This window comes from Balaenoptera borealis (genome assembly GCF_965194805.1).
Source record: "Balaenoptera borealis genome assembly, chromosome: X".
Taxonomy (NCBI): domain Eukaryota; kingdom Metazoa; phylum Chordata; class Mammalia; order Artiodactyla; family Balaenopteridae; genus Balaenoptera; species Balaenoptera borealis.
In genome coordinates, this window is record NC_138881.1 from 29009960 (window position 1) to 29025714 (window position 15755).

General features: G+C 34.3%; 1 protein-coding gene across 8 annotated transcripts in view; it reads right to left on the bottom strand.

Moving 5' to 3' along the window:
• DMD (dystrophin) overlaps positions 1-15755 on the bottom strand; it is a 2485149-nt gene that overhangs the window by 1376116 nt on the left and 1093278 nt on the right. For all 8 annotated transcript variants that reach the window (XM_082378022.1, XM_082378021.1, XM_082378025.1 and 5 more), the window contains 3 exons: positions 15466-15707; positions 9329-9509; positions 1000-1145 (listed from right to left, as the gene is read on the bottom strand). In XM_082378022.1, the coding sequence (XP_082234148.1) occupies positions 1000-1145; positions 9329-9509; positions 15466-15707 (569 nt within the window). The remainder of the gene's footprint in view (positions 1-999; positions 1146-9328; positions 9510-15465; positions 15708-15755) is intronic.

Here is a 15755-nt window from a genome sequence, read left to right on the forward strand (position 1 = left end):
GTTTCTTTTATACTTAACTCACTCCCCTAATTGCTATACCTTTGTACTCTTATGTTTTTACATTTATAGTTTTATTAAGTCACATATTAGTCAAAGTAAATTTTGGAACTATTCCAGGTATTACAAACAACAACATAAAGGGGAAAAAAGATTAAAGAGTTATAGGTTGTTTGGTATTATATTAGAGGAAATAGTTTAAATGGGACAATATATACTGGGAAATGTTTAAATAAAGATTTCTTTGAAGAAATTCTTCTAAAATTACTTTTTTAGGAAATAATATTTAATTCCCAAAAAAGAACTCTTGATATAACAAAGTTAAATTTTTAACTTTTTTTCTTAATTTAATTCTCAAAATGTGGACATATTATCTCAGCTCTTAGATACAATGAATGAATACGCTTTAGTGTCTTACAAAATAAAATGTGATTAGATATACAACACAGGCTTTTCAGGACTAGCAGGGAAAGTATTCTAAAATCTCATACAAATTATTTCTTTAATTTCCCATATTAGTATTTTATTTCCTGATATAAGACTATTAAAATACAGTGAATAGAACTCAAAAACTAATTACAGTACTACATCAAAAAGGGTTTAAATTAAAACTAATTTTATAACTACATTAATTTTACCACTTTCTTTTTGGAAATGTGAGATAAGCTCTAAATCAGCAAGCAAAGGGGAGGAATAATACCAGAGCTTCTATAATAATCAAAATCCATGTTTCTGAAAATATACATTAAGCAAGAAAGAATATACTTCATAAGTAGACCGTACCATTGTTTTCAAAGATGGAATTTTTATCTTATGGAGAAAAGGCACAAATGCATAAAATATTACACTCTTAAATTCTTAATCTTCATTTTTTCAGCTGGTAAACTATCGTACTTGCCACGATTATTTTAATTCTAGTATTATATTAAGGTTATACCAATGTGATTGCTTGATAGATGAGATCTGTATTGTATTGTTTAAGACATTTAAATAGTCACAGACCTGTAACTCCCCGAGTCTCTGCTCCATGATCTCATATTCAGTGACAGTAACCTGAGGTACAGAGAGTTTGGTTTCTGACTGCTGGATCCACATGAGGATGGTACTCATGGTCTCCTGATAGCGCATGGGTGGCAAAGTGTCCAAAACTTTATCGAAAGGGAAAAAAAGAGAATCATTTAACCATTTAAAACTTTGTCATTTGTTTTCCTAAGCTGCCAGCAAACTCAATCATACTAATAATTACAAATATTAACAAAGTGTGAAAACGTGAATATACAGCTTAGAATATGATTATGTTGTTGAAGATAAATTCCTATTACATGCCTGATATTTTGACAGAAACTATGCATATATTACATTGAATCCTCCTATCAGCCTTGCAAGATTTGCATTGTTTAACTCATGTTTTTTAAGGTGAGGAAATGGAGCAACAGAGAGGCTGAGTAACTTGCCCAAGGTAACACAGATGGTAGTTGGAGAAACCAAGTAGAGTTCATGTATATTTGACTTTGAAGACTACTCTCTTTCTGTATTATCATTTGCCTTTGGGGAAAATAGTATTATTATCTACAGCAGGTGATACTTTATATTACATCAGTTCATGTTGTCTTTTACTAAAAGAAACACAATTTGTGAGCGTTTAGTGTCAGAAACTCTAATAATGATCACACACATTATCATTCTTAATTCTTACAATAAACCTGTGAGACAGACATTTTTATTCCATTTACATTTGAGGAAACAGAGGCTATAAAAGAAGGCCAACTAATTTGTTCATAGTCAAACATCTAGTAAGTGTCACAGCCAGGATTTTAAACCAAGATCATCTTGTTTAAAAGTCAAAGCCACCAACAAAAAATGTACTTTCTCTAACATATATATATATACACACACACACACACACACACACACACATATATGTATATGTACATACATATATTCATTCCAACTATATATAAAATTAGGGAATGAAATATATATATATGGGAAAGTACAATGTGTGTGTATATATAGTTATATACAAGTTTTAAATCTAAAATGTATATACGTGTATATATACTATTTATTACTATACATTATTTTCTATTTTATACATGCCCACACAGATTATGTGACTTAAGTAGCTATACTGACCATATTCAAGGTTGAGAATTTTGGCAGAAAACTGGAAACCATAAAAATGATTTTAAGTGTTTTAAGAAGAATAAAAAAGAAACTGTAGAACTGAAACATGCAATAAGTGAAAAGTAATAACACAAAGAACAGGTTTAAATGCAGATTAGACAAAGCTAAACAGAGAATTAGTAAACCTGAAGATAGGCCAGAAACATATATATGTATGTGTGTGTGTGTGTATGTGTGTGTATTTATATATATGTATACATGCATATATGTATATATCTGGAATGAAGCATGGAGAGACAAACAGATGGAAAATAAAGATGAGAGAATAAGAGACATAGAAAAAAACAGTAAAATGAACATAAATGTATCCCAGAATCACAGAGAGAGACATGGGACAGAAGCCACGTTTGAAGAGATAATGGCTGAGAATTTTCCTAAATAGATAAAATCACAGTGCAAAATACTAGCTCAAATCACTATATCCAATGGCATTATTTAAACCACACTATTTTTATCAGATAGCATATGAGTTTCACTTCTATATACCAATTCCTTCTAAACTAAATGAGAAGAATATAGGAAAGTATTTTGCACGCTAGTTAAGTGGGGTTTTCAAATGGAAAATATATTTTTAGGAAGTGTGTTAGAAAGGGATACTGAGAATTTTACTCAGTGTGCTTACATTTATTTGGCAGTTCATGCCCAAATTTATTTTGAGGCCTCCTTTAACCTGAGCACTTCTGATTTCATACTGAAGGATCTCAAAAGATCTCTGTGGTACTTTAAACCTCACTGCTTTCTTTCATATAAATAATGTGTTTCTCTGCTAACTAGATACATTTGAATGCTAGATAATTATTAATAAAAACAAAGAGGGATCTCATGAATAGTACTGAAGTAAAGGAGTATTTAGTTATGATGAAGCAAAGAGTTGGAAGGAGACAGGTCTATGGGTAGAGACAAGGAGGTATGTTGGATAGATTATAAAATGTACAAAGTTTGGTTTAATTGAACTTGAACATATACATTCTGGAAAACAGTGCTTGTTTTCCTTGTGGCAGTGGCTGGGACACAATAAACATTTATTAGAAGCTTGTCAGAGGTGATATGAATCAGTCCAATTTTATCCAGATGATGAATATACGTCAGGAGAGAAAGATAAGTATAGAAAGAGTTGATGAAGATATTAGGGTTACTTTTTATTAGAAAAAGATCAACGGGTTTTTCATGAACATCTATCAGAATTGCTTCTCCATTCTGTTTGTACAGAAGGAGGCTGTGTAGCATGACAATTAGCAAGTCTGATTCTGCAGTTCAGTAAACCTGTGCTTTGGAATTGGCTCTCCACTCACTAGCTTTGGCAAATTACTTAACATTTTAGCATCTTAGACCTCATTTATAAAAATGGGGATGTAGATACTTCGGGGAGAATTAATTGAAGTCATTTATTATTCCTTCATTCAGCCAATATTTATTCAGTGCTCTGAGCATCAGGGAAGCAAGAAGTAAAAATTAAAATAGCAAAGCCTTGGCTTTCATGATGCTTAAAATCTAATTGGTGAGTCAGAAAATTAACAAACAAATCAAGAGACTATAATGGCTAATAGAAATAGATGGCAGTGAAGAAAAAATAAGTTATGGCGCGGGGGGGGGGGAGATCCTTCCAGATAATGCAATAAAAAAAATTTAAGATTGAGAATTAGATATAAAAATGTTGGAGCAACGAGGATTTACACAAGGGATGGTGGGCAATCAATAGATTAGCAATGGAAGACACTACCATCTCCAAGCTTAGAGGGACAAAGGGAAGAGGTGTGAGATGGTGTTACAAGAAACCAATAATTGGAACCACCCAGCAGGAGCTGAATTCATACCCTGAGGTATGCTGTTTCCAGAGAGGGCTAGAAAGTTGGAGGATTCATTCTCAGGAACTGATGGAGAGGCACCCTGTAACACTGAGAGGGGAAGAGAATATTCTATCTTCTCTCCTCTTCTCACCTTCAGTATCCTCCAAGTGCCTCCCACTGGCTGAACCAAGCAGGTAGACAGTTTAAAAAAAGGATCCTAGGAAGTGTAGTTTTCATAGGAAGAGCAGGGGATGGCACTGAGAAGAGACAAACAGAAGATCTGCCTGGAGATGATGGTGAGAGTGCGTACAGAGGGGAGGGAACGGAATTTGAGAGGGGCAACAAAGTACATCAGTGGTTTTACCAATATTCCATTTCTTAAGTTTACTAGCTCAGTATGCAGATTTCTATTTTTTTTCATTATTTAAAAAAATGTCTATATGTTACAGAAACTCTTTGAATATAATCAAAGTATTAAATAAAATAAAAAGGATAGAAAGGGACCAGACAGTGAACAAAAAAGCCCTCTCCTTGGAAGTATCACTTGACAAGAGACTTAAAAGCACTGAAGGAGGGAGCCATATGAATACAGAGAGGAAAGGTTTTCCAGGTAGGTAATAACAAGTTTAACAGTCCAAAGACATGAGTATTTCTAGTAAGGTAGGAGCACAGCAAGGAGGCAAGTGTAGCAAGAAAAAAGTGAGCAAGGTGGAGTGTGGTGGGACATTAGGGCAGGGGAAACTACGACCATGAAGGCCTTTGTAGATCTTAATAAGATGCTACATTTTATTCTAAATTTGTCTCTATATTTGCTGATTACTGCATCCATTGTTGGGTACATATCTGCTATTATTATTAGCTAGAAGGGAGATGCAAGACAACAGGAAAGTGAAGGAGACATACTCAGGGCTAAGTAGAAATTGCAAGAGTTTAATACAAAGTTTTATCTATGTTAATAAAAGGAGAACACTTCCTTGCTAGGGAGAGAACAAAAGCTGAATAGAGGCAATCACATTCTTTCATTTGTGGGGAGAGGTAGGTTCCTTTGAACTAATTTTACTTTCTAGAGAACCAGATGCATAGCCAAACCTAAGACATTGCTCTGAAATGATTTACAAACACACACACATACACACACACACATGTCCACACATGAACACATACAATACATGCATATGAATATCCTAACACACACAGAGTGAATTTAAAAAGTTAGTTTCCACTTCATCCTGCAAAGAGAATCATGATCAGACCAAAAATTAAATAATAATAATAGATAAAGATCAAGGGAAATGGTAACAAAAAGGATGAAAGTGTTTTGTTTGTTTAACTTCAGGTTTACTTAAATACTGTTGTTTCAATACTGGTTAATACTTAATGGTCATTTAAAAATACATATACAAGGCATAGTTTATTATATTGCACAGCATATTTAACCATGTATTTGGAAGAGTGTTTAGACTGTGCTGAGGATAATCTTGGCATTTGTAGCATCCTGGGAAAAGATTGTATTTGTAGTTGTAATTGTACCTACATTAAATGAGAGGAAACAAAGATTTTCTGACTTGTCAGCTTATCACCAAAGTGATAAGGTAGCATGAGCACTGTACAAGTATAAAACAGTTACTTAACTCATAAGTATCTGTTATAATATTATAGATGGTCCAAAACTCAGTCATCATCCACCTATGGAATAGATCAAAGGAGGGAGGAAGGAAAGTAGACAGATAGACAGACTGACAGAAATAAAATGCCATACATTCAAAGAATCCATTGTTTTTCAGCACAGGCCAGCATAAAACAAAAATCTCTCAAATCTAGAAAGAAGATGACCACTGAAACATTCTAAATTATTAAATAATAAATTTGATTGATCTTTCTTCTATTAACCAATACAATTCTAGCTAGATCTTAAGAAATAATCACAACTTGATACATTATTTTTCTTTGTGTTAAACAAAATGTCAACAAAGTACACATTAATTTGTATTATTCAATGAATAACTTACATTATGTCAAGTCTCAGGTTCTCTTCAAAACCCTGATAAAGTATTGAAGAATCCAGACCACCACTGCATGTGGGCACTATTTACCATATTGTATAGATGGAACATCTTATTCTGTATTCTGATTCGGGATGTTTGGGCACATTTTTTTCCTTGAAATCTGGATCCTAAGTAAACTCTCTGGGTGTTTCACAGGTGGATTGCTTTGGGGAGGAGCTAGAACTGAAACAAGACCTAGCAAGTCCATAGTTTCTGAACTCGTTATCTCACTACCCATGTGTGGGTTCATCAATCAGGAAATACATCTGAAGAGCTGTGGGAATAGTTACCCAATGGGCTCTAATCTCACCCTCAAGTCCACTTCATTTCTAAGGGAGGCCCTGATTGTCTTCTCCCTTCTTTAGCTTCCTTCTGGTCTCTCAGTTTAATGAGAAGGGAAATATTTCAGTTTCTGAACTGTTGATCTTTTTTCTGTATAACTGCTTCGGATCAGTATTCGGATGCAAGACGTAAAGTTCTCCCATTGAGAGCTAAACCAAACTTCCACTCTATTCTGAGAAGACAGAACAACTTGTGAAAAGATCAAATGCCTTTGTTAGTATCTCACAGGTAAGTTATTTAGCTCAAGCAAAAACCCACACAAGGGAAGATCCTTCCTAGTCTCTCCACGTGTACTTTTGCTTCCTTTCAATCTATCCTCATCGCTCAGTTTCTGAAAATGCAGAACTGATTTATGATGTTATATCACAGCATAAAACCCATCAGTATTGTTTCATTTTTCTCATGTTAGTGTCTAGAACCCTCACCGTGGCTCATAAAAGGCCCTTCTAGACTGTTTGCCTCTCTAGGCTCACCTTGCATCACTCTCTCCTCTCTGTGCTCCAGGGACACAGGACTTCTCAGATTCTTAGCTAGCCAGCACCTACTACCCTTAGTCTCACTAATTCCTGTTCATCTTTCAGCTTCTGTGTCCTCTCTGAGGACTAAGAAAGATAACTTATAAGATTGTTGTTTGTAGACTAAAAATTACTATGAATATAGAATACATTTAACTTTTAATATTATTTTCTCATATCATCTTTGCCAAATGCCAACCACCAATTCCTCACACCAGTTTTCACCATTTAAAGTACACTTAAGATGTCAAGTTTTTGTTTCATTGTGAGAACACTAGTAAAGAAGAAAAGGAAAGAGGGAATGAAAGTCAAGATGGATTCCCAAGATGGTAGCTCTTATTTGCTGAATACTTAATATGTTCAAAGCACCATGTAGTAATACAAGAAATGAGATTTACTCCCTGGTGTAAGTTTGGGGGAAAACATACATATGGAAAATTCCTTGAAAATAATTATTAATTAACAAACTGAACTGCAATATGACTTGATGTGGTGAACTTTTATTCACCATTTTTATATATGTACATAATACATATACATAAATTATATATAAATACATATTACATAAAATTATATATAATTTATACATATAATACATAATATGTGCAATGTATAAATTGTATAAATACACAATTTATATATAATATTTAATACACATAATGCATATAAATTATATATACAAATATAAATTGCATAATTTATAATTCATATATATAATCCATATTTAATTTATGATTATTAATGAATCAAAACAAGTTTTCCAAAAGAGTGAATCAAAGTGTTAGAGATATTTCGGTTAATACAGTGGAAAGGAGTACATTTTATTTAGACATAAATGAAATGAAAATATTTGGCACTTTTATAAACAATCATCATGTATATACAAGATAAAGAGAAGACATGCTAATATAGATGGGTATACTGATAGCTGTGTGAACAGAGGTTATATATTATTATATATTTATATTATGGTGTCATAATCAAATCTGTTATCATCACATATCAACATTCTGAACACCTTTAAAAGAAACAGAAAAAAATGTTAAACCTTAATATAATGAGTAAGTCTATGTAAATTAAAAAATTTTCAGTGAATAAGCTCCTTTGCCAACCAGTTACAGTATAACCATTAACATGTACTTGACTTTAAGGGAGGTTTATGGATTTTATGATAAGAAAAATGCATTATTCTTAAATAGGTCAACGTTTGAAAATTTAGGACATTTACAATCTTCCCCAATTGATTTTACAGAGGCTCAGCAACAAGTACACTGAACCCCACTAGAGGGAGCTGACGTTACTGTAAAGTTGTATTACCTGATTCCCTATCAGGAAAATAAACCCCTCAGTAAAAATCACTTTGAAGTAAAAGAAAGGAAAAAAAATGCATTTATCTTTCATTACATGACCTCACCAGGAAATAAAAAGGAAAAAAACCAGGAAAGTGAGGAAAGCCCGTGTATTACACTATGCTGATTCTAGAAATGTTATTATGTGGTAAATTTTTGGCATATTTACAAAGGAAAGCAGTTAAAAATGTGTGTTCCAACAAATTAAAGTTTCAGTAGAAAACAAATATATGTTCTTGTGTTTCTCATGACAACTTTGAGGATGACTTTTTAAAAAATATTTTTATCTTAATACCTTAAAAATCTAGTTTTACTCTATAATCCTTTGTGTGTACATATATATACATATGTATATATGTGTATGGTGAACCAAAGACCCATTTGCTAATGCTTAAAAGTGTTCATAAACCTGCCTGTCAAAGGAATTTTTGTCTGATGAGTAGGGATATTTGGACTGTGTATTAATATCATAAGAGCAAATTGGTGAGAGACAAAATTGACATCCTGAAAAATTTGCTCGTCATATGGTAGGCATTTGCATAATTGCTCCACTCATATGTTGTATTTTACCAGTAAATGAGAAAAAGAAGATATTGTATAGTTATAGTGATCCAAGAGTAAAATGCAGCCCAAAGAATAATTTGTCCTTGGCTGAGTTTCAGTTGCCACATGTATGCTACAGCTATAATAATCTTCATATAAATTGATAGAAGTATTAACAAGATGCCTAGCTAGATACCCTTGCACATGAAGCAAACTGGATTTGATGAAAACCTACTAACAGGGCTTCAACTGCTCTTTTATTTCCCTCAATGTTCCAAACATTTGACTGTAAAATTTGCAACCCGCCAAGGAGAAGTTACGCCTATATACAACATTTACTTCATTTGTTCTTCATAGTCATGACATTATTATGGAGGGGGCAAGAAATGGAAATCTAACATATTTGTCTTCCAAAAACAACATTCCATTACTTGTTACTACAGGTTGTAGAGAGTATGGTTTCTTTGATGGAAATCATTCTTTCATGTTAGTACTTTCTCTTTTCACGATAAATAACTAATTTGGAAAACATCAAGTTAGTCATTTTAAGTATTTTTACTTACTTGTCTGTAGCTCTTTCTCTCTGGCCTGCATATCAGCAAAGACTTGGTTAAAATGATTTGTAAAGGCCACAAAGTCTGCATCCAGGAACATTGGCCCTTGTCCTTTCTCTTTCAGGGCTATGCTTTGAATTTTTAATCGCTCAATTTGAGGCTGAAGAACTGACAGCCGGTTGACTTCATCCTGTACCATAATTTAGAGTATTAAAATAAATAACGTTTTTACTTTGCATACATTACATTTTTGCAAAGAAAAGTATTAAAAGGCAGTGATGCAAACTTAGCTTAATGCCCTTATCAAAATATTGGTAAGAAACATCCATGATGGTTGAAGCAAGCCTCCAGCACAGGTGATCAATTTAAGAATACCTTGACTCTTCATTCAATAGATATCATCATATACAATCATTTTTAAATTTCAAAATGACATCATTTAGAACATTAATGGGCATAAATATATACAGCTGAAAAGTACTATGAATGACCTTATATCTTTTTCATAAATTAAACATGGATGTTTCTCTATACCGCTCATGTCAAAATTGTGCACCTTTACTTCAAATTCTAAGCTCGTTCAATGAACAATTTTCCTTAAATTCATTTGTGTAGAATATAAATTGTATATATATCTACATATGTCTGCATATATACATACTACATTAAATTACAAATATGTTTATATATTAATTTTATATAGATTACATATATATGTAATCTATGTAATATTTATGTATATACACTCACATATTTGTGTCTATAATTATCTAAGTTTTGTACAGTCTTATCACTTCTCCTGACTGAATAGGCAATTACCATCATTTTAATTAGGGAGACTGTTTGCTCTGCTTTACTCTTGTTGTCCTGGCATAATTGTTAACAGCACCCCCTTTCACTCTCAAGACTACTCTGATTTAGTTGATAAAAATCACAAGGACACTGTGCCCTGCTGTCCAATGTAGTAGTCTCTCGTCACATGTGGCTACTGAGCACCTAAAAAGTGGTTAGTCCAAATTTAGGTGTGCTGTCATTGTAAAACATACACTGAATTTTGAAGACTTAGTATGAAAATACAAATATAAACTCACAGTTTTAAATAATGATTAAATCTTGAAATGATATTTTTGACATATCAGGTTAAATAAAATGCATTATTGAAATTTATTTATTTACCTCTTTTTCCTATTTAAATGTCATTTCTAGAACATTTAAAATTACACGTGACTCGAATTTGTGGCCTGCATCCAATTTCTTTGGACCAGTGCTGTTCTTGGTATAAATGTTTTCATACTCTTTTGTTTCCAGTGAAGTTGCAATTCATATGTATCTGATAAATACATAATTTGAACTCAAACAGAAATTTCAAAATGCTCTTTTTTAAAGTATTATTACCATGGTTGTTCACTTAAAAGTCATAACTATGCCACCTCTAGAAAAAAGTACTTCAGGATCATTTATCGTTCAAAATGTAAAAAGCAGGAGAATTAAAATGTAAAAATTGGATCACAAGACAATTAGAAGGAAAGGAAAATTGATAGAATTATAATAATTATGAACTAAATATAAATCTGAGCTTCCTGGAAATTAAAGTAAAAAGTTAAAAAAAAAACCTGTTATTTTTGGATCCATGCATACTCTTTTAGAGAGAGTAACTTTTGTCTTGGGACTGAATGAGATAAATTTACCACACAGATCCTTTCATAGTAGCGATACTACCTAACGGACAATCTATTTTTAGAAGATATAAAGATAACTTTCAGAGGAATTTTGATATGTGATTATAACAGTATGAGTTGATTCAGGTAGGTTAGTCTCTAACAATCAAATTCTTTTGGTAGGTGAAAATTAAAGACATTTAGATAAATAAGGAGGTGACCCCCATCTCTCCCATTCAAATATAAAGCCTCTCTATCAAGTGCTAGAAGGTAGGAGCATATTCATAGAAGAAGAGTAAGACAAGAGGTAAAGGGTAACACTCTGTGGTTTGGATTATAGAATTACAGACATGCACTTTGTACACTAGACTTGCAAATGGTACCAATGACATCTGCCGTGAAACATTTAAGAACCCGATTTACATTTGGCCAGATGTAGGGCCGTCATTCTTCCTTCTTAGGGGGCTATATAATGAGTCTACAGTATAGTAAAGTATGTTCTGCAAAACAAAGGGGACTTTGAAACTAATAAAACATTTGGGCAAATGTTCAGCAGGGACCTTAAAGTTCTGAGAGTAAATCATAGGAAATATCATTTTGACCTCAAATATTTAACATTTAAAAGATGTTAACAATTACTCGTTATTTCCATAAAAGGGCCTTAGTGTGGTTGGTCCTCCAGAGTCAGGCATGTTCTCTCAGTCTGTTTATCCTTTAAAATTATATGTTTATCTACTGGAAAAACTTGTATTTATTTCCTCAGGAAAGGGTCCATGGATTTCTTCCAATTCCCAAAGGGCTCCCTAATCGTCAACATATTAAGAACCAGTTCTGGCAAACACTAGACTTTGAGCTAAATCTGCACCCTAATTTTAGAAACATCTCCAAATGACAGAATGCGCTGACAAATAGGATGGAGTAATTTATATACCTATTAAGAACCAGTTCTGGCAAACATTAGATTTTGAGCTAAATCTGCCCCCTAATTTTAGAAACATCTCCAAATAACAGAATGCGCTGACAAATAGGATGGAGTAATTTATTTACCTATTACTAATCACAACCAAGTCATCACAATTTCAACTGTTGTGTGAATGACATGGGGCTTATCCTGCTAAGTATTTTGCCTAAGGTGATTCATCAAACTAACAGAAACCAATGGGGCAGAGAGAAACAGTAAGGAGTGATGAAGAGGGATAGACTTCCATCATCAGAATTTGGAACTTTGTGGCTGAATGCAGAAAAAGAAATGATTTCACTTAGGATGACTTCTCTAAGCTCGAGAGAATATTTAAGATATGTAACCTCCAGTGATCTCCGTTCGCTCCTCAGATAAAGACCAAGGTCCTAGCGTGCCCTAAGAGTCCTTGCTTTGTCTCCTATACGCTTGTCTTTTTGCCTCCATCTTTCATCTTACACCCCCACCCTTCTATGCCCAGCATTCACATTGGCCTTATTTCAGTTATTTGGTCATTATTGCTCCCTCCCACCATGTTCCTTCTGCCTGAAGCCTCCTTCCCTGCTGTTCTCTTAATTTCAACTCAAATGTACCTGCCTCAAGGAAGCTGCCCTTGGTGGCTCTGTCAAGGTCAGGTTTTCCCTGTTAGACACTCTCCCAGAACTCTGTACCTCTGTTTAAAGCATTTGTCCTGGTGGTAATTTAACATCTGTTTATTTAATCATTTACTTAATCTCTCTCTCACCTACTCTAGGTAAATGCTATGAGGGCAGGGTCAATGAATGCTCACTCTAATATTCCCTAAACTTAAGTGTCTGCCACCCCAGTGGGTCCTAAAGGTAGAAGCATCACCCTAGCAGGACTGGAAGGCAGGGCATCAAGCCAAAGAAGATGATTCTCAAACCTTAAATCCAGTGGAATTTGCCTTGCTAAATTTTGGACTTGGTTAGGATCCTTTCTTTCTTCCCTATTTTTTCTCCTTTTGGAATGTGAATGCCTATCCTATGCCTGTCCCACCATCATATATTGGAAGCGCATAAGTCATCTGGTTTCACTGGTTCATAGCAGGAAAAAAGTTCTATCTCAGGATGAATGATATCTTGAGTCTCATCCATATCTGATTTAAATGATGAAGAGACTTTGGACTTTAGGCTTGATGCTAGAATGAGTTATGACTTTTGGACTTTGGGGGCTCATGGCATGTAACAAGGACATAAATGGGGGGCAGGGTGAGAATCTGTGTACCAAATCACATTCCCCAAAATTTGTGTGTTGGAGCTCTAACCCACAATGTGACTATATTTGGTGATAGGGCTTTTAGAAAGTAATTAAGGTTAAATCAGTTCTTAACTGCAGGGTCTTTATCTGATAGGACTGGTGGCCTTACAAGAAGAAGATAAAGATTTTTTTTTTCCCCTCCATGCACATGTGCCAAGGAAAGGCCAGGTGAGGACGTGGTGAGAAGGCAGCTGTCTGCAAGACAGAAAGAGAGTTCTCACCAGAAGTTGAACCCTGCCAGACCTTCATCTTGGACTTTCAGCCTCCAGAACTGTGAGAAATAAATTTCTTTTGTTTAAGCCACCCAGTCTATGGTATTTGTTATGGCAGCCCAAACCAGCTAATACACTTAGTATCATTCTTGGCCACATTAGAGACACTGAATATTTATTTTATGGATGAATGCATTTTGTAGATGTTATTAATATCTATATCTGAATCTCAAGGATCAGGTTAAGGTACTATCAACAGATTTTTTATCGCAAGAAATAATACAGGTGGAGTATTCCTCTAATTCACAGGGAAAAAAAGTCATGGATTCTATTCTTTAATAGCAAAATGTATCTAGAATTACAGGGAATTTTTCTAGACAGTATTTTACTCCACTACTTTATGTGTAATAATTCAAGTATGTCAGTTATTCCAGGATTATGTAAAAATTCAGGAGAATATTAAAGCGTGGTTCAATGTGTGTTAGATACCTGCTTCCCTCTCCTAAAACTGTTTGACTAGGTGTGCCTTTCCTATGAAAGATTATGTGCCATGGTGTTAACCAAGAAAACAAGTGCTTTCTTTTCTTCTCTTTCTTTCTTTCTTCCATTTTTTTTTGCAAGGAGGGTGGTATGCAGGTACACAGGAAAAGTATCTCTTAAGTTACATATACATAAATTTTATAGAAATTCCCTATACTTGCATATTTGCCTAATAAACTAAATGCCTTGCTGTATGATATTCTTTATCCAAAAATATATTTCCTGAGTTTATTTACTTCCTAGTAAAGCTGTAGGTCCAATATTTGAAGAAGAATCATCAAATCCTTCAACTGACTTTCCCTTCAAAATAGCTTTCAATTTCCCCTCACTTTCTGGATTCAATACCACCTCCAAACCAACCCTGTTGCCTCTCCATCTCCAGTCTTCCATTATTTAAACCACTGTTTTCAAAGTATGCAGATTAACCCCATTCATTGCTTTTAAAATTAAGCCCAGTCATCTCAGTTTACCATTAAGGTTCATCCTGGAAACCTTTTCATCTATCCTCTAATCAATTTGCCACTTCCCATGAAAAGTGTAACTATGCATAGAAACATTTTGTAGTAACTATGTAAAAAGTTCAAGTTGTTTATATTGATATATCTTGTTTATTTACACGTGCAGAATACTCATTTAGTGTCTTTCTCAGGCCCTTTTGTGTGTGCTGTGTCTTGTTTGCCCCTCCAGATATACTGCCCACCCTTCTCCTGTGACCCAGGAGAATGACATTTATAGATTAAAGCTCCTTGTCGTCTGCCTTCTGATTAAGTTTAGTTGATGGGGACCCTTATTCAGATTCTGGAGGCAGGGAGGAGAGCAAAGTAGGGTGTTTATTTTTCTGGCCCCATTCCTGTGTTGGTACTTGGACTGGCTCTTAAAGCTGCCTTTACAATGAGCATCTGACTCTCCTTCTGGGTTTCTGTAACTTCTCGCTCCCTGATCCTTTCTATCTTAAGTATAGTAACAGCACTGAGGCTGGGTTACTGTACTATCCCTTGAGGTTCCTCTATACTCCAAGTACATATAAAAAATATTTTTGTAAAGGATCCTTCCTCGAAGTATCCTAATTTAATGGACTGTCAGTTTTAAAGATTTTCCTCATATATCCAATTATACTGTATATCAGCTGCTTCTGTTTGTGTGGATTCCACATTTTGAACATATGACTGTGTTTTGCTCTTTTCACCTGAGCTGCCATAAGAAACAGCGCCAAATTACTGTCCATTTTCCATAGGATACGTGTGGTTCCTATACTCCAACACTGCCTCATCATTTTGCAAACTGACAAAATCAATTAACTATGTGTAACTAAGCTTTTGGGGATTCGGGCATCCATATGTTACCTATTTAAACTGATTTTCTTCGCTTATATTTTGATCTTTACTGTGTTTAATTAAACCCTTAAGAGGGAAATTTTATCATTAAATAATTTGCTATTCTTCTGGAAATTTCCAAGAAATTTCTATTGATCATGCTCCAAATAAGAGGAAAGAGTCTTACCTTACAATTTTTTAACTGGCTTTTAATTGCTGTTGGCTCTGATGTGGTGGTGGGTTGGGTTTTCAACCAGTTTTCTGCAGTAGTTGTCATCTGCTCCAATTGTTGTAGCTGATGATAGAAAGTGATGATGTTGTTCTGATACTCCAGCCAGTTAAGTCTCTCACTTAGCAACTGGCAGAACTCGATCCACCGGCTGTTCAGTTGTTCTGAGGCTTGTTTGATACTGTCAGCATTAACACCCTCTAGAAAGACATATTTTATAAATATATCTACTGAAGCCACAGACTGAA